The 20,230-nt window shown below is 49.1% G+C and overlaps 1 protein-coding gene across 5 annotated transcripts in view; it reads left to right on the forward strand.

Annotated features, from left to right (window-relative positions):
- The window catches only part of LOC107142580, a 44,399-nt gene that overhangs the window by 21,466 nt on the left and 2,703 nt on the right, over window positions 1–20,230 (forward strand). For 2 of the 5 annotated variants that reach the window (XR_007350627.1, XR_001503577.2), the window contains one exon: window positions 7,318–10,239. Coding sequence is in view for 1 of the 5 variants with exons in the window: in XM_048811782.1 (XP_048667739.1) it covers window positions 7,318–7,480; window positions 9,820–9,991 (335 nt within the window). In the remaining 4 variants the exon portion in view is untranslated. Of the gene's footprint in view, window positions 1–7,317; window positions 10,240–20,230 lie in introns of those variants that run through there. The other 3 variants (XR_007350629.1, XM_048811782.1, XR_007350631.1) reach the window with 3 other exon arrangements.

The raw sequence follows: 20,230 nt of genomic DNA on the forward strand, positions 1-20,230 counted from the left end.
TGTCCTTCAGTCTCAAAGGTGTGACTCATCTGGTCAAACAGGAGTCACAGAGTCTAGAATCTGAGGCCAGTTCACACCTCACACAACATTTGGATTCCTAGTGCCCCGCAGGCATTAGCCAGGTTGCACAATGACATTGGGCTTCAGCTGTACCATGGGCAGCAGGGCCAGTGGGGACACTGTTAGTTGAGGGACACTGTTAGCTTAGGCATGGTCCTCCACACTGCCACATTTTGAGAACAAAGCTCTTCTTACATGGTGATTCCCAAATGCCAAGGACCTACCCAAATCTCTCCTTTGTACCCCAGAACAAACTGAAGGAAGGCCCAACACAACCCAAGAAGTACTAAAGGTCTCACAACTGTCCCTAAATGTCCCACCCCGTGCCTCTGTCCTGTGGAGGAAAGCAATCCATACCCCCAGTGACAAGTCCAGTGACAGGTCCCAGGCCCAGGCTCTTCATGGAGGGTCTACACTGCTTTTTACTTACCAGAAGGCCTGGACAGGTCTCTCTGGGAGAAATGGGTGAGAGGGCCCTACAGGGGCATGGGGGAGAGGCTGCCCTCTTGTGACCTAACATGAAATGACTGTATTACAAGGGTTCCTGTATTACAAGGATTTTTCCATTCTCTGCCACCAGTGACCATTATCGAACCCATTTGGGTAGGATTTTGCATTTCAAAATGCACTCTCCATCCTCATTTGATCCTTACTAAGAGATCCACTTTTACAGAAGCTCAAAGAGGTTAAATTACATTTTTTTTCTAGGTACTGGGGATTGAACCCAAAGGTGCTTAACCATTGAGCTACATCCCCAGCCCTTTTTCATATTTTATTTAGAGACAGGGCCTCTCTAAGTTGGTTTACGGCCTCACTAAGTTGCTGAGGCTCACTTTGAATTTGCAATGCTTCTGCCTCAGCCTCCCAAGCCTCTGGGATTACAGGCGTGCACCACCACACCTGGCCACTATGTACAATGAATCAAAGAGCTTCCTACTTTCATGTATAACTGATTAGAACTAATAAATAAGTTTTTAAAAGGAAGAGAGAAAATGCTTGACCTTCAGTATTCATTTATGTACTTGACAAATGTTTACAGAGGGCCTATGAGGGGCCAAGCCCACTGCTTGGGGCTCCCCAGGAGAAGGCAGGAACAAAACAGATTCCAGCCCCAAGAATTTACAGTCCAGAGTGGGGAGACACACAAAGAGCCAGACGCATCACCCAGGCCATTTTTATTATGATACATTTGATGAAATGCAGAAACTTCCCACATGGTAAGCAGGGTGGTAAGATAAGAAACAGCAAGAACGGTGGCTGTGGCCGTGGCTCAGTCGTAAGCATACTTACCTGGTATGTGTGAGGCACTGGGTTCGATTCTCAGCATCACATTTAAATAATAAAAAAAAAAGGTCTATCAACAATTTAAAAAAAAAGAAATAGCAGAAATAGGGGAATTTTTTAGCTTGGGAGGTCAGGGAAGTTTTTTTCAAAGGAGGTGACAAATTTGAGTAGAGATCCTGGGATGGGGTCTTCCAGGGGACCACTTTAGAAGTTTGGATCTCATCTAAAGACAGTGGAGTGCCAGGCATGGTGATTCATGCCTGTAATCCCACTGATTTGGGAGGCTGAGGCAGGACATTCCAAGTTCAAAGACAGCCTTAGCAATTTATCGAGGCCCTAAGCAACTCAACAAGACTCTGTCACTAAATAAAATATTAAAAAGGGCTGGGGATATGGCTCAGTGGTTAAGTGCCCCTGAGTTCAATCCCCCATACTCCCCCCAAATTTTTTTTAAATAGAAAAATAAAGATAGTAAGTGACACAGTCACATACATCTTTTATTTGGGTACCAGGGATTGAACTCAGGGGCACTCAACCACTGAGCCATATCCCCAGCCCTATTTTGTATTTTATTAGAGACAGGGTGTCACTGAGTTGCTTAGTGCCTTGCTTTTGCTGAGGCTGGCTTCGAATTTATGATCCTCCTGCCTCAGCCTCCCGAACTGCTGGGATTACAGGCATGAGCCACCGCGCCCAGCCCTCACATCCACATTTTAAAAGATTACTCCTATAAATTAATTAATTAATTAATTAATTAATTTAAAAAAAAAAGATTACTCCTAAACATGGCAGAGAAAGCAAGCAAAATGTATTCTTCTCTATATAGAGAAACCCTGTCCTGGAATGGGGCAGGGGGCGTGTCCACCTGTAATCCCACCAACTCAGAAGCTTGAGGCAGGAGGATTGCAAATTCTGAGACCAACCTAGACAACTTAGTGACACCTTGTCTCAAAATAAAATTAGAGAGAGGGTATTGGGGAGGCAGGCTGAGGGCATAACTCAGTGGTAGAGTGCTTGCCCTGCATGTCAAGGCCCTAGGTTCAATCCCTAGTTACAGGAAGGTAGGAGGCAGGTAAAGAAACCCTGGAAAAATACAAAAGAGCCTAATAAAAATGGTTATATATAAAAACAAGACTTCTCAATATATACATTTTATAACATCTGACTTCTCTTTCCCTGCTTTTATTGTGGGTGGGTAAGGGAGACTGGTGATTGAACCCAGGGCACTTTACTACCGAACTACATCCCCAGCCTGTTTTATTTTTTATTTTGAGACAGAGTCTCCCTACGTTCCTGAGGGCCTTGCTTAGTTACCCAGGTTCATCTCCAATTTTTAATCCTCCTGCCTCAGCCTCCTGAGTTGCTGGGATTACAGGCATATGCCATCGCACCGGGCATACCTGGCTTCTTGGGACATTTTAACCAGTCTATATATGACCGTATTCTTCTCTTGTGGCTGCCATAACAAATTATCACAAACTGAGTGACTTAAAACAACATAAATTCACCTTCACGCAGTTCTGGAGGCCAGAAGTCTGACATTCAGGTATGGCCCAGCCGATCTGTGGGGTCCTTCTTTGGTCCCTCATCTCTTGTGTTATGGTGGCTCTGAGCATTACCTCCCTGGGGATGGGGGAGCAGGTCATGGCTCCAACCTCTGCCTCCATGGTGACACTGCCCCCTCCTCCTCCTCCTCCTCTCTCTGCCAAATCTCCCCAGGGTGTCTTTTCTAAGTACATTTGTCATTGAATTGGGGTCCGATCACCCAGAACAGTCTCTTGATAAAAGTCCTTAATAACATCTGCAAAGAGCTGGGGTTGTGGCTCAGTGGCAGAGCGCTTGCCTCTCACATGTGAGGCACTGGGTTCGATCCTCAGCACCACATAAAAATGAATAAACAAAGATATTGTGTCCCTGTATAACTAAAAAATATTTTTAAAACATAACATCTGCAAAGACCCTTTTTCTAAATAAGGTCGCATTTGCAGATTTCCAGAACGGTGACATGACCCGCTCTTTTGGGATTTACTTCCTCAACCCATCCCATGACCTGTTCAAAAGGCCTGAGGACACTGTAAGCTTGTGTTCTAGCTGTGGGGCTGCAAATGACCTGCAGGTGGCAAAATGGAGGCCACAGGGAGGCAGGAAGTGGAGGCTGGGAAGGAGGGAGGGAGAGGCCCATGGGATGTGCCTTAAGTGAACTAACCAGACCAGTCTTCAGAAAGCCCGTCTTGTCACCTGTGGTGAGAGTTCCCCATTGATGGGAGCCAGGCCTCAGCTCCATCACAGAGGTGGCTGTGACTCACCAGGGAAACCTAGTTCCTCCCAGCCCACGCTTGTGCAACCAATTCTTTGAACCTAAATGTCTGACTTCTCAACTCCAGTGTAAATTTCAGGATCCCTGTGACTAATCATTCCACATAATTCTGCCTCCAAATCTAACAAGATAATATGCATAATATGATCCTGTGTGTGTGCGCGTATGTGTGTGTGTGTGTGCGTGTGTGTGACTCTGCGTGTCTATAACACCAGTTAATCCTGGATGAGCCAGACATGATGCTAAACTTGGCACCCTTTATCTCACTTCTTTCAACAACTCATTGAAGAGGTGTTTTCATGATTTCCATCTTCCAGAAGAAAATGAGGCTCAGAGAGGTTAAGTAACTTGCCCACATTCACCCAGCCAGTAGTCACTGGAGCTGGAACTTGAATCACAGCAGGCTTAGCCTTTGTCTCTGTCATCATGCCACCCCCTCCTTTAGGCCCACTCGTGGATATAAATGCATATGAAAAGCTCAAACGTGTTCCTGCAGAACTGTGAATAGTGATTACTTCTGAGAGGGGTGGTGGGAAGAATTAAACATTATACAGCTCGGCTTTGTTTTAAATTATCTTCATGGGCCGGCGCACTGATGCACACCTGTAATCCCAGCAACTCAGGAGGTCAAGAGAGGCAGGAGAATCACATGTTCGAGGTCAGCCTGGGTACCTTTGTGAGGCCCTGTTTTAAAAATTAAAAAAAAAAAATTAAATATCTGGGGAGGTAGCTCAGTGGTAGAGCACCCCAGGTTCTATCTGCAGAACCATAAATTTAAAAAAAAAAATCTTCAAGGAACATACTTATCTCATTAGTAAATAGACATCTGTTCATGAAAAGAAAAATCTGGACAAATATATTCCAAAATGTCAATAGCAGCGCCATCTGGGGAACATAAACGTGGGAAACTGTCCACCTTCCACACTGCGTCTCAGGGTTGTTTGAACTTTCTGCAGTAAGCATATACTGCTTGTATAAACAGAAAAAAAAAAAAGTAATCAAGACTTTTTCACCCCCCTCTGGTTTTGAAGATTTAACCCAGGAACTCTTTACCCCTGAGTTACCCCATCCCCCACTCTTTTTTTCCCATGGTTTTTATTCACAGGGATCCTGAAATTTTCACTGGAGTTGAGAAGTCAGACATTTAGGTTCAAAGAATTGGTTGCACAAGAGTGGGCTGGGAGGAACCTAGGTTTCCCTGGTGAGTCACAGCCACCTCTGTGATGGAGCTGAGGCCTGGCTCCCATCAATGGGGAGCTCTCACCACAGGGGACAGGACGGGCTTTCTGATACAGGGTCTCACCAAGTTGCTAAGGCTGGCCTTGAACTTGCAGTCCTCCTGCCTCGGGTTCCCTAAGTTGCCATGATCATGCAAGTCCCACTGCACCCAATGCCTAAGGAAGACTGCTTTCAAAAGAAGAGCCAAGCAGGGTGTCACAGGCCTGTGATCCCAGCAATTTAGAAGGATGAGGCAGGAAGATCACAAGTTCAAATCTGACCCCAACAATTTAGCGAGATCCTGTCTCAAAATAAAACATAAACAGGATTGGTGGTGTAGCTCACTGACACGGCCCTGGTCTGAAACAAGCGAGGCCTTGGGTTTGAAGGAAGAGAAAGGGGGGTGACTTGGCAGTTTCTACAGCTGAGGTGCCTGCAGTTTCTACAGAGCCCCACCTCACCTCCTGGCTCCTTTTCCATTTCACCTCTCCACCCTCCACACCCTAACCAGAAAAACCTGTACCTGGGCCAAGTGCCTCCTTCCTTTCCTCCTTCCTCCCAGCCTCTGGAGCAGGCCACTGTCTATCCCATAATATCTCCTCGCCCTGCATTAGGGAGTTTGGTAGTTTATGGGACGCTCGTGTCTGATCCTCCCAGTGATGCTGGGGAGTGGATATTTTCATGCCCACTGTGCAGATGTGGAAGCAGAGGCTCTGCTTGCCTCAGTTCCCGGTCCAAGGTCAGGTAATGAGCCTGTGCTTATTCCTGGACCCATATTCTCAGGCCAGGCATTTTCAGCATCAGTTTGATTAGAGCTCATTTTAGGAACTTGAGGTTTGGGAACTAAAATCGGCCTGCTGAATCTTGTTCAGCCACATGAAAGAGCAGAGGTGTGTCTGTGCTCTGGGGGACCCAGCCCCTGCAGCCTCCCAAGCGTGTCCTCACCTGATACTTGGAGGAAACTTGTCTGTGCTAGGCTGGACCTGGGCTGAGCTGAAGTGAGAACAGAATGGAAGGGCCTTTGGGCCTCGAGGAGACAGATGTGGGCAGACACAGAGCAGGGTGGGTGGCAAACCCAAGGCCCAGGGTCCAGGATATTACTTTGATCATATCACTTAGTATCTCTGGATCTCAGTTCCTTATCTGGAAAATGGGTATTAAGCTCCATCACCTTTTGAGCCATCTGAGGACTAAGCAAGGCTTCTCCTAGTGCATTTAGCACAATGCTGGACATTATGCTAAATAATACACACTGAATATTTAAATATTTAAATAGAAATACACACTGAACAATTGATTAGTAGTAGTAGTAGTAGTAGTAGTAGTAGTAGTAGTAGTGGTGGTGGTGGTAGTATCAGAGATTGAACCCAGAGGTACTTAATCACTGGGCCACCTCCCCAGCCCTTTTTTTATTTTATTTTTTATTTTGAGACAGGGTCTTGCTAAGTTGCTTAGGGCCTCACTAAGTTGATGAGGCTGGCCTCAAACTTGCAATCCTCCCACCTCAGCCTCCTGAGTTGCTGGTATTATAGGCGTGCACCACTGCACCTGGCGCTTCTTGTTATTCATGGGAGTAAATTGGTTCAGTCACACCAGCTCATCTTCTTTTGGTGGACATTTACCAAGAGCCCACCACTTGTCAGGCCCTGGCTGAGCACTGAGGACATTAAGTGGATGAAGTTCCTGTCACGTAGCTCAGGAGCTTTCTGGGGAGGCAGAGGATGCTGGGCGTTTCTATAGGCTTTGGTATGGAGGAGCAGGGCTGGGCTGGCGCTGGGGTCTCAGGACTTGGCAACCACAGAAGGTCTTACTTAGAGCAGGTGGTCACTTAGAGATGGCACTGTGGTTCCTGTGGCCTGTGGGGCTCCTGAGCTATCAGTGGGGCAGGCAGATGCAGGGAGTGGCAGTGTAGGTGCTCAGGGCCTGGGCCTACGGGGCCAGGGATGGGATATCTTGGCTCAAGCAAAGGTTGGAGGTGGACAGGATGAGCCACACAGAGAGGTGAGGGAGGGAGTCAGTCCTGGTAGCAGCAGCTGGGGAAGAAGCAGTCCAGACTTAAGCAAGGGCAGAATGAACAGGTCTGTTTGGGAGTGAGGCAGAGGCTGACATGTATCCCGGGTGATTTCTCTTTTCTTTCCATTAGTCTAAGTTTTCCCCTTTTCTACACTGAGTAACTAGAAGAGAGGGGCAGGCTGTCATCTGGGAGCCCTGGTTCCTCCCTGCGGAGCTAGAGAGCCACAGTACTGATGGGTGGGTCCCAGGATCCAGGAGTGAGAGAGGCTCTGATGGACACACCAAGCTGAGCCTTGGGCAGCTCCAGCCTCTGAACCTGTGTTCTCCTCTGTCTGGGGGTGACGATGCTGTGGCAGAGGCATCAGGGACACCCACATGCACCCTCCGGCACCAGGTGAGTCTGTGCTCCTTTCTTCTCCTCCCAGGCGTGGGCCAACTCAGCACAATCCAGAAGGACGAGCCTGGACACCAGCAGAGGCAGACGAGGTTCCAGCCCCTCGCTGTCTGCTCAGCTGGACCCAGTCGCCCAGATGCAGGGACAGCAATTTCTCCTGACACAGCCCAGACAGCTGGGAAAGTCGGCTCGTGGTAAGCAGAAAAGAGCCAGGACTCGTGGCCTAATGAAGTCATAGCAGAGCCTTGCTCAATTTCTGTCCTCTCTGTGCAACACACTAAATCCTTTCTAGGACTCGGTTTCTCCTCTGATTAGGACCTGAACCGATGTGTGCATTCATTTGCCCTTCGTGGGGCATCTATCAAATGTCAGGCCTGCAGTGAGCATCCCGGAGTCAGGGATCCTTGTCCCCAGGCTTGGGAAATGCTCCGCCTAGCCGGAAGTGGCCCAGCCGGCCTCCTCGCAGCGCAGTCGGTGGACTAAAGCTCTAGGAAGCTGCTCTGCGGGGCGGGAGGGCTTAGCATCACTTGGCATCTGCGAAGCGGCCGAAGCCCAGAAGGGGGCAGCAGAGAGCACACCGCCAGCCTCCAGGACTGCGGCCCAGCAAGAGCAAGCCCATGACCTTGGCAATCCCTGAACCGAGGCTGGGGATTTTCAGCCTCGCAGTTGTCAGGAAAAAGTTTCACAAGTGTCTCTGTCACATCAGCATTCTGTCGGCGCTGAGCCCCCAGGCGGACCTCTCCCATCCCATCCTCCACACTCCAGTCCTTGCAGGGCTGGTCTATGCAATGCCCTGGTGGGAGGAGCCGTCCCTGGGCAGCACCCGGCTGGCCAAAGGCAGCAACAACCATCTGCAACCAGGGCAGCACGGCAGGGGGACTGAGGAAGGACCGCAGGTCCCCTTCCCCTTAGAAGTCATCAGTCAAGGCAGGCGCACCCCAACCTGGCGCACGGATTCACACACACACACACACACACACACACACGTGCTCTAGCACTAACAGTTGTACCCACACTACATTCATGCTCACTTTCATACCAACACAGTAATGCACACGCATTTCCACACAGCTTGACGCTTGCACTCTCATTGTGGACGCACTACTCATTTGCATTCATGCTCTCAAAAATACACTAACACACCCACTTTCTACACAACTCTTCACACACACTCATACATGCACACACACCCATTCATGCGCACAGGCATGAGGGCCTTCCCAGAGGTGAGCAGGTGGGGCCCGTGGGTGGGCACCCGTTGGCTCCATTCCTCCTACTGGGTTCCAGAGATAATCCCAGTTCTCAGGATCCGTGATGTTCCTCCCACCCATTTCCAAAAAGGATTTGAGATGGTTTAGAAGGTTAAATCCCTAAATGAAGCAGGATGATTTACAAAGAAGGAGAAGAAGAGGGTAGAAACTTTAAAAAGTATAAGCCTGCATTCTGCAGGCCTGGGGCCTTAGTATTCCTAAAGGAAAGGCGTAAGGATCCAGGGGTCGGTGATTTCAGGGCTCCGCCCCAGGCTGCCTTTTCCTGACTGTAACTGCGGCCCTTGTGCACCCTCCCCGACCCTCAGCTTGTCCCAAGGAGAGCTGAGAGAGGGCTCCTGCCTGCTGCCCATGGCCAGAGGGGTCAGGGCAGCCAGACTCAGCTCTCCCTCCCCTCCCAAAGGCGGCTGGGCTGTGGGATCCTTCAACAACTACCCGCACCCAGCAGGCTGCTGAGCTGAGACCTGGGCTCTGGTCTCCCTGATCCCTCTAGGTGAATTCCTGGCCACCCAGCTCCTCCCGTGCTGAAGCTGAAGCAGAGTTCCTCTCCTTGATGTCCTGGAGTCTAGTCTCATCTGACCCTCAGTCCCAACACTTTACACCACCATTTCTCAGTGAGGACCTCATTTGAATAAGACACCCAGTGACCCATCCTGATGTTCCAGTTTCTTGTATGGATGTATCAGTCGGTTTTTATGCTGGACAGATCAAGCAGCAACCTTATTTCTCATGATTCTGTGGCCTGGCTGGGCTATCTGTGAAATTCTTCTGCCCAGGGTCAGCTGGGACCATGCAGGCAAATGTACTCAGCTGGGAGCTTGGCTGGGGCTAGAATGTCCACCATGGCTTCCTTCATGTATCTAGTATCTCCACTGTGGGGGCTGGAGCATCTGGGGCTGCCTGTCCTCCTGTTTCACTTGGTCTCTCCAGCAGACTAGCCCAATTTCTTTACCTGGCAATCCTGGGCTCTTGGAGAGCAAAAGCAGAACCTACTAAGTCTCAGCCTGGAAATGGCACAACATTGCCTCAGCCACATTCTATGGGTCAAAGCAACCTATAAAGCAAGCCCCAATTCATGAGGTAAGGAGGCACCGCACAGATGCACAGGGATGAGAGGAATCATTTGGAGACTCTTCTACAGAAAGTCCAACATAGTGGGCATGCTCATTAGATTCTCAGCATGCTTCCTGTGGGAAACAGGCAGGCATATTAGGCACCTGGGATGACAGCATTCTTAATCACAAAATTATTTTCTCCTCTTCCAGGAAGAATTGCATCTTGGCTAGTGTATTATTGGGGACTTTTAAATTTACAAGTGATGAAAACTCAGCTCAAACTGAGTTCAGCAAAGAGAGAGAGAGAGAATTATTGACTCATACACGGGAAATTCAGGGATATTCCCACTTCAGGCATGGCTGGATCCAGAGGCCTACATAATGTCATAATCAAGAATGTGTCACAATCTTCATTCTCTGCTCTGTTACTTCTTGGTTGACCCTGTTCCTTCATTCTCAAGCAAATTGTTTCTACAAAATATAAAGATGGCTACCAGCAACTCCAAATGTGCTCATTCATCCCCCAATGAAGAATATTTATTTCTCCCAAATAATTTCAGCAAAAGTCCAAAGACTATCTCACAATGGCCCACACTGGACCATGATCCAATCCTGGATTCAGTCACTATGACTCATTGCCGCAGTCTGGCTGGGCTCAAAATCACGAGCCACTCAAGCAGGAACAAAGTTTATTTTTTGAAACTGCCGCCAATGTCCGGTACCGCCCGGGCAGATTTTTTTTTCACCCAAGCGGCCTCCTCCCGACCCGCAGAGAGAGCTCCTCCCCCGGAACTCCCTCCTACTGTACTTCCCCAACCAATGGGAACTCTCCAGGAGTCCCGCAGCCGGCCTAGGTGAACAGCAGGAGTCCAATATCCATATGAATGCAAATCTTAACATAATCATATCATCTCAATGGCTAGCTGGCGTCACCTTTCGACCAAAAATGCCATGCATCATATACTTGGCTCTTAGCAACTCATTAGCTAGGCCTGGACATTATGCCTACCACCTGGAGAAGAAAGCGTTGGGTCAGCCCGCCAGAACCACAGGCAGAAGAAAAGTAGGTGATGTTACCATGTCCAGGTGTACTCGGTCAGCATGGAGAAAGGAGCAAGCATCTCTTCAAGCCTTCCCTGCTTTCTCTCCTCAGTCTCAGATGGCTTCCTGGCCCATTTCACTCAGATATGAGTTTAGAATCCAGGACAAGTGTTTAGATCTGCCCCACTGTAGTAAAGACTTGAGAATGCCAAACTCATGGACTAGTAGAGCTGAAAGATATTAAAAATATAACCTATTTGGGCTGGGGATGTGGCTCAAGCGGTAGCGCGCTCGCCTGGCATGCGTGCGGCCCAGGTTTGATCCTCAGCACCACATACAAAGATGTTGTGTCTGCCAAAAAACTAAAAAATAAATATTAAAAAATTCTCTCTCTCTCTCTCTCTCAAAAAAAAAAAAAAAAACATATATAACCTATGGAGGAGGCCACAGATTAGCCCTCACTACCCATTCTCCCCTTCTACAAAGCTGGAACCATGGTACCCAGAATAGAGACTACATTTCCCATCTTCCTTTGCCACTAGGCATAGCCATATGACATTTAAATGAGAGCATAAACATTCCTGGAAAGCTTCTTAGACTCTTCCCTTGCCCTTTCCATCTTTGTCCCTTCATCCTTCCAATTTTTTTCTTTTTTTGATCTTGCATTCTGGAATGTGAATATGATAGCTACCATTCTGGACCGTAAGGATGAGGACCATATCAAAGGCAAGGTGGAAGCAAGGAGCCTGGAGCCCTGAGGATCAGAGTTACCAGAGTCACCATGCCAGCTCTGGACCACCCATCTTTACATTTTTATGGAAGAAAGAAGTAAGCATTTATGTTGTGGAGCCAATAGTATTAGACTTCTACTTCTGCAGTCAAACCTGATCCTAGAGGCTGGGGATATAACTAAGTGGTAGAGCACTTGCCTTTGCATATGGGAGGCCCTGGGTTCAAATTCCAGCCCCTTAAAAAAAATAAAAATCTAAGTTTATTGATGACATATCATCTCTTATAGCTTTCTGATATCCTTCAACTCTGTCCACCCCAAGAATACACATCTACCACCCAAGGCTGCTTCTTCTCCAAACCATTGTATAAATTGCAGTTGTAGAGTTTACACAACTAGAATGAGAGGTGTTTACCACTGTCAAGGTCATTTTGTTTGGGGGATAGAATTGTTATTAAAGCATCGCAAGTGCTTCCTCATATTCGTTTATTCAGACTGCACACAAGCTACCATCTCTGGCCCAGGAGGTCAGGCAGAGCCTTGTACACGGTGCTCTGGATTTCTCTTCCCAGCTCCCCAGCCTTGCTCCCAAGATCTGCCTGCTTCTAGCAGCTTTCATAGCATTTCCTAAAGCTAATGGGGAAAAAATGCCCACTGTTCATAGCTCCTTGGCAAGTGAGGCTGCAGGTTTGCAAAGTTTGGATCCTGTGATGCAATATATTATCAGTGCAGCTCAAAGAGTCCTTCACATTTGCATATCAGTTCACACACTTTAAAGCATTTTCCCGAACTTTTATATTTCATTATAGGATGGACTCATAACCCAGGTGTGGTGACACATGCTTGTGATCTCAGTGACTTGGGAGGCTGAGGCAGGAGGATCACAAGTTCAAGCCCCACCTCTCTTTTTTGGGTAACTTAGCAGGACCCTGTCTCAAAAGAAAAAATAAAAAGGACTGGGGATGTAGTCCAGTGGTAAGGCACCTCTGGATTCCATCCCTAATGCAAAAAAAAAAAACAAAAAAACAATAATAATCAGATTAGTAGATATAAATAATATATGCACAGAGCATACCTAGACACTCTGCTGCCATTTTTTACTTTGTTCCTTTTGTTGATGGTACTGGGGATTGGACCCAAGGATGCTTTGCCACTGAGCTACACCCTCTCCCCCAGTTCTTTTTATTTTTCTTCTTACTTTTTTTCTTTTCTTTTTCCTTTTTTTTCCTTTTTATTCTTTCTTTTTTGGGTCTCTCTAAGTGGCTTAGGGTCTCACTAAATTGCTGAGGCTGGCTTTGAACTTGCGATCCTCCTGCCTCAGCCCCCTGAGCCACTGGGATTACGGGCAGGCACCACCACCATAACCAGCACTCTTTGCTCCCATTTTTTTTTTTTTTTTTAATGTTTCCATGCTGGGAGTGGAACCAGGGCCTCAGGCATGCTGAGCAAGTACTCTACCACTGAGCCACACCCCCAGGTCTACCACCATTTATTGTGCTTATTCTTCACAAGACCTGAAATAAAAAGGGAACACGATATAATTAAATCCTCCTGAGCATCTTGCAATGAGATATTATGGCTAATTTACAGACGATGCAAATGAGACTGGGGAGGAGAAGCTCTCTCTAAAGCCCCACAGGTCTAACTGGCGGAATCAATGCCTTGGCCGCCCCCCAACCCAGTCTGTACCCCTCATTTCTTCAGACAAACTAACCTCTTAGCCTGGAATCCTCTTCCCTGCACCTTTCTTGACCCTGGTGTCTCCTTCATATTTCAACTTGAATGTCACCTCATGGGCCAGGCCTTCCCTGAGTCCCCTGTAGGGTGGGCTCTTCCCTTGCTCGTAGCTCGTTCCTCACAAGCCTTCATTCTTTTTTTTTTTTTTTTTTTTAAAGAATTTTGGCAGACAAAACATCTTTTATTGTATGTGGTGCTAAGGATCGAACCCGGGCAGGAGAACGCATGCCAGGAGAGCGCGCTACCGCTTGAGCCACATCCCCAGCCCCAACAAGCCTTCATTCTTTAGCAAGCTCCCCAGTTCCTGTCAGATGCTGTGTTGGAGTTTGCTTGCCACAGACCTCCCTCTGTGGACTGGGACTCACTGGTCTTGTTTGCTGCTGTATCCGCAGCACTGGGAGCAGAGCCGGCCACATCCAGGCACTGAGACTTTGGCAAGTGAGCAAACTGCTCACAGACCTGTCTTCCCAGGTGGCCTCTCCAAGCGAGGCCAATAGCTCACACTTGTAATCCCCTCTACTCAGGAGGTGGAGGCCAAAGGATTACAAATTCAAAGTCAGCCTGGGCAATTTAGCAAGATCCTGTCCAAAAATAAAATTTAAAGGGCTGAAGGTAGCCTAGCACTTGCCTAGCATGTGCAGGCCCTGGGATTCAGTACCCAGTTCAGTGGGGGGCTGGGAAGCTAAGGGGCCCCTTCAACAATGTCAGCTTGGAGAGGAGGTGGAGAGGCCTGCTGCCTGGCTTGGAAGGAATCTGGCCTTGCTGATTTGGGGGGAGTAAGCACATTCCTCCTGCCATGCATGCATTCCCTCCTCCAGCCACCCACCAGCTGTCAGAGCCCCAGTCTCCAGGGAAGTGGCCTGCTGTCTTACAGAGAGGAGAGCCCAGGGAGGGTGCATGACTCACCCAGGTCACAGGGCACACTTAGCTATTACCAGCGTGCCTCTTGTCCCAGTGCAGAGAGGAGAGAAGAACTTTAGTATCCCTCCCCACCACCCTATTTCCAGGTGCAGAGACCCATCGAGACACGGGCTAGCTTGCAGCCACAAGGGGCTTCTCTGAGGACAACTACCAGGGTCCCTTCCACCAACGAGGAGAGTGAGGAAGGAGGCACTGGGAATGGAACCCAGGGCTTTGTGCAGTCTAGGCAGGCACTCTACCACTGAACTACACCCCAGCCCTTTTTATTGTGTTTTGAGACAGCGTCTCACTAAGTTGCCGAGGTTAGCTTTGATCTTACGATCCTGCTGTTTCAGCTCCAGAGTCACTGGGATTACAGGTGTGCACCACAACGCCCAGCTCCCTTCTTGAACTTTCTTTTCTGGACAAACTCCTACTTGTAGAATATATACATTTTTTTTTCCTTCTCATTATTCCCTACATGATGCAGTGTAACAACTGTTTACATAGCACTGACCTTGTCTTAGGTATTATAAATAATCTAGAGATGATTTAAAGTATTGTGCACAGGTTATATACAAAGTCTCTGCCATTGTGCATCCTTGGGAGTCCTGGAACCAATCACCTGTGGATACAGAGGGATGACTGTACTTCAAAACCATTTTGAAGCCAGGTGCGGTGGTGCATACCTGTAATCCCAGGAGCTCCGGAGGCTAAGCAAGAGGATCATGAGTTCAAGGCCAGCCTCAGCAATTTAGTAAGTCCCTAAGCAACTCAGAGAGACTCTGTCTCAAACTAAAATATAAAAAGGGCCGGGGGTGTGTCTCAGTGGTTAAGCACCTCTGGGTTTAATCTCCAGTGCCAAAAATAAATAAATAAAAATCTTGAGCCAGGTGTTGTGGCACATGCCGGTAATCTCAGCAGTTTAGGAGGCTGAGGCAGGAGGATCACAAGTAAAGCCAGCTTTAGCAAAAGCGAGGCAGCTCTAGACAACTCAGTGAGACCTTATCTCAAAGTAAGACACAAATAGGGCTGGGGATGTGGCTCAGTGGTCGAATGCCCTGAGTTCAATCCCTGGTACCCCCCAAAAACAAAACATTTTGAGCTGAGCATGATGATGCCTGCCTATAATTCCAGCTACTCTGGAAGCTGAGCCAGGAAAATTGCAAATGATAGGTCAGCCTGGACAATTTAGCAAGACCCTGTCTCCAAATTAAAAAATGAAATAAAATAAAAAGGGCTGGGGGTGTAGTTCAGTGGTACAGCGCCTCTGGGTTCAATCCCCAGCATCACAAAAAGGGAAAAAAAAAATTGAGTCTCCCCATCATGAAGACCAGCGTGAGCCAGGGGTGGGCGGGTCCCGCAGCACCAGCAGCTGTCCTTAGATGCCAGCCTCAGACGCCAGGCCTGCCATCTCAACAGCTGCTAAAGCTGGTTGTTGGCAATGCCAGGAATGATTCACACAGGGAGTGGGACTCAGGCAGGTTTGGGCGTCACCTCTGTGTAAAAAGTGTCTGCATCAGGAAAAAGTGCCCGGAACTTGGGTTGGGAGACCTGGCCCAACCTGCCTCCCTCCTCTGCAGAGGCCACTGTATGCTGGGAGATATAATCAAGGCTCAAAAGCCTGGGGCAGTTTTTAAACCTTGTGCCAGTTCCTTGATGTTGCTGCCTGGAAAACTGTGTTGAGAAGCGTTCTGAGGCGTCCTCTGACGGCCCACTGGTCATTTATTTGATACTCGAGGCCTAGGCTCTGTCTCAGGGTTCCCCTTGCCCTGAATAGACCCCTGAGATCTGAATCAGCAGCTCCTGACTTGACCATGTCCTCTGGCTGGGCAATAAGCCTGGCCCCTTCTGTGTCACTGGGCACAAAGGAGCCCAGCCCCTGGGAGGAGATAAAGGACCTTTCCAGGCAACTGTGCCTCTGGCTGCAGCCTCCAGCCCTCGCTGTGTCACCCCAGATAAGCATTCTTTTCAGCTTGTTTTCCTCCTGGGCTGCTGTGGCACCGGTGGCTCATTCTGGCCTGGTCACCTCAGAACGGGCCTGGGCAGACCACTGGGCTGAGCTGCTTCCTGCAGAATGCTGGGAAGGGCAGGGGGTGAGAGAGCTGGAAAAACAGGAGGGAGGCTGGGAGGCCAAAGTCCAGTCCTCCAGCTGTTAAGCAGCCCTGGACATCACCCGCCCGCCCGACAAAGAGTTTCCTGTTGCTCGGTCCTTCTTCCTCCTCCAGCGCCACACTGTCTGGCCCAGGCCCTTCACAGGGCAGAAAGCTGGATTTGAAGCCCAACTTGGTCTGTGACTTCGGGCTGTCTGGTACCTCAGTTTTCTCATTTCACTTCATTCATTCTGAATAAACTGATGGCTGAGGGATTTGGGGAGAATAATGTCTTCCCATAATTCATGTCCACCAGAACCTGTAAGACCTTATTTGGAAAAAAGTCTTTGCCTATGTAACTAAGTTGATTCCAGATTGGAATCTAATGGGGTGGGGGGGGAAATCCAACATATCTGGTATTCTTTTTTTAAAAAATAAAAAGAGAGAGAGGAGGAGAGAAAGAGAGAGAGAGAATATTTTTTAATATTTATTTTTCAGTTTTCGGTGGACACAACATCTTTATTTTATTTGTATGTGGTGCTGAGGATCAAACCCTGCGCCCCGTGCATGCCAGGCAAGCACGTTACCGCTTGAGCCACATCCCCAGCCCCCATATCTGGCATTCTTATAAGAAAAGGAGGCGTGAATGGTGTGTGGTGGTGCCCACAGGTAATCCTAGCTACTCAGGAGGCCAAGGCAGGAGGATCACAAGTTTTAGGCCAGGCTGGGCAACTCAGAAAGACTATCTTAAAATAAAAAACGGCTGAGGATATAGCTCAGTGACAGAGCACTCTGGGTTCAATCCCCAGTACTGGGGGGAAAAAAGAGAAATTTTGAGAAAGACAAAACACAAGTAGGTGCATTCCATCTGCAGATGGAGGTAGAGATTGGAGGCATGTGCCACAAAGAACACCAGGAGGCACCAGAAGCTGGAAGAGTCACCGAAGGAATGCCCTGGAGCCTTTGGAGGAAGCCTGGCCCTGATGACATCTAGGTCTTGAACTCCTGGCCTCTGGAGTTACAAGATCTATTTCTGTGGGGTGGAGAAGTGCACCAGGTGTGCTCCACCACTGAACTGTGTCTCCAGCCCTTCTTATTTATTTATTTTAATTTTTTTGTAGTTATAGGTGGACAGCATGCCTTTTATTTTATTTGTCTATTTTTATGTGGTGCTAAGGATTGAACCCAGTGCCTCACACATGCTAGGCAAGTGCCCTGCCACTCAGCTATAGCCCTGGCCCCTTATTTTTTGAGACAAGAGCTTAAAGTTGCTGAGGCTGGCCTTGAACTTGGGGTCCTCCTGCCTCAGCCTCCTGAATCACAGGGATTCCAGGCACACGCCATGGTGCCTGGCTTCCTTTGTGTTCCTTGTTTGAGGTTCTCTGTCTTGGCAGCCCTAGGAAACAAAAACAAGGATGTTGGTAAGGCCCAGAACCTAGTACCTGACACCCAGTGGCCCTCCACAGAGGAGAGGGTCCCACTGCTTCGGATGTGCTGCCCCCACCCCCAGACAATGACTGTCCTGACTCACAGCCTTGGATGCCTCCTGGGCTCTGGCTGCACAGCCATACCTGGCTGATGTGTGCCAGCTACAGAACCAGATGCAGGACCAGACTTGTGGGGGCCGACAGCCACCTCACAGAGGGAGGTGGAGAGCAGATCTGAGGGACCAGCTTTCCCACAGTGTGGACGTCAAGTGTAGACACAGCCCTCAGCCACTTCTGAGTTCCTGACAGGAAACTTGATGAGGGCAGTGGCTGAGTCCTCTTTGTTCCTCACCTGACCCAGGTCTCACATTTACTAGAATGACCTGTGTGCCATTCCAAGCACTTACATTTATCCCTTCCCCACCACGCGGAGGAGCCATTGTTACCCCCTGAGGAGACTGAGGCCCAGCGCTCAGAAGTAGCCAGTGCCACCCAGGATTCAAGTTCAGGTGGTCAGGCCCTGAGCCCAGGTTTCAACTATTCACTATCAATATGTGCATTTTTGTGGTGCCGGGATGAAACCCAGGATCTGCCATGTGCAAGGCCAGTGTTGTACCCCTGAGCTACATCTCCAGCGCTTTTTAAAAGTTTTTATTTTGAGACTAGTTCTCCCTAAGTTGACCAGACTGGCCTGGAACTTTCAATCCTCCTGCCTCAGCCTCCCAGGTTGCCGGGGTTATGGGCAGTGCCACCGCACCCAGCCCCACTATCAGTGAAAATTGTCACATACAGCAGGTGTGACAATTCACATGCTCTCTTTAGATGAATCACCACCCTAAGACCAAGACCTACGACCATTAGACCTGGCAAATGGAATCAGGAGTCTCAAGGGAGGACATCACACTCTACCTACAGCCACTAGCCTCAGCTTCCACAGCCCAGGATGTCAGCAGAGCCCAGTTCTCACACTTTACTTTATCATCATCATCATTATTAAAGTACTGGGGATTTAAACCTAGGGGTGCTCTACCACTAAGCCACATCCCCAGTGCTTTTTATTTTTAGTCAAAAACTAGATGCAGGACCAGACTTGTGGGGCTGACAGTCTCAGTTGCTGAGACTGCCTCCAACTTGCAATCCTCCTGCCTCAGCCTCCTGAACCACAGGGATTACAGACGTGAGCCACTGCCCCCAACTCAGAACTCTGTTTCTAGCTGGAGTGGCCATCACCAGGGAGCCCACATGGACCTGAACTTGGCACTAGGAGGCTGAGACCAGAGCAGGCCTATTGGGCCACTCTTAGCCCTCAGCCCAAGACAAACTCCTTTGGCCAGAAATAGACTTGGTGGGTAATGGGGACCGCATCCATGATAACACAGCATGCATTCTTCCCCGCCCCCCACCTAAACCCAGGGGACTCTGAGGAACTGGTCACATCAGCTTTGGGAGGTGTCATTGTCCTAATGTGGCTTGCCTCTTCTCCACTCGGACACCGTTGTCCATCTTCTAGCTGTTGCTACCGAGTGTTCTACTTTTTACCTTCAATTAACATTTCCCAAAAGATGGGCTGGGGATGTGGCTCAAGCGGTAGAGCGCTCGCCTGCCATGCCTGCGGCCCGGGTTCGATCCTCAGCACCACGTACAAACAAAGATTGTTTGTGTCCGCCGAAAACTGAAAAATAAATTAAATTAAAATTCTCTCTCTCTCTCTCTCTCTTTAAAAAAAAAAAAAAAAAACATTTCCCAAAAGAGGGTCCACTGGGTCAGCTGTTTCCTCACCAGGCTGCCTCAGAGGCTTGTGAATTGCATATAGATTGGGCCATGACTCTGGTCTAATTTCGGAAGCTCGGGGACTGGAGTCACGGCTTCTGAGGATGCTGTGGGAGGGTCCTGCCAGAGCTGGGCGAAAGGAAGGCGGAAAGCCCCTTCTCTGTGATGGGTCTCATGAGGCGGCCTTTGTCCCTTGAAGCGAGGGTCGCCACCCTTTGTCCCATGCCGCAGTCTGGCTGGGCACAAAATAACCAAGCTGCCACAAAGCCTTGTAGGTTCAAACAGCAACCCTTTATTCCCGAACTCTCACCGGCACTCTACACACACTTCCCGGGAACACACTCCCTCCACTGGGCTCCGCGCGCCAATTCTCTCAGAACCCCGCGAGAACCCAACGGGAACTCCAAAGTAGCGGGCCCGAGGCAGCAGGATCCGCCCTAATCCCAGAGCTGCCCTATTCCCAGCAGGATCCGCCCTAATCCTGGAGCAGGGTCACCTTTCAACCATTCCCTCAGGCAAAAATGCCAGGCGTCATTCCGACTAAACTGTGGCTCTCAACAGTCCCACAAACACAGAAGGCTAATTTTCAACAGCTCGCACTAGGAAGCCCCATCAATAGATGCCAGTGACATGGAAGGACAGGATAGGATAGCATGATCTCGACATTGCCCTGGGCTCTGGCAGGTGGGAGTGAGTCAGCTTCTCACCTGAGCACGTCACACTGCATGGGAGGGGCCAGAACAGTGGTCAGTGTCCCATGGGAGAGGTTCTAGTTACTGAGGAGCCTGAAGCTATTGGCATGAGCAGTTTGGGAGGAGATAAAGGACCTTTCCAGGCAACTGTGCCTCTGGCTGCAGCCTCCAGCCCTCGCTGTGTCACCCCAGATAAGCATTCTTTTCAGCTTGTTTTCCTCCTGGGCTGCT

Source organism: Marmota marmota, unplaced genomic scaffold, assembly GCF_001458135.2.
Source record: "Marmota marmota marmota unplaced genomic scaffold, marMar, whole genome shotgun sequence".
Classification (NCBI taxonomy): Eukaryota; Metazoa; Chordata; class Mammalia; order Rodentia; family Sciuridae; genus Marmota; species Marmota marmota.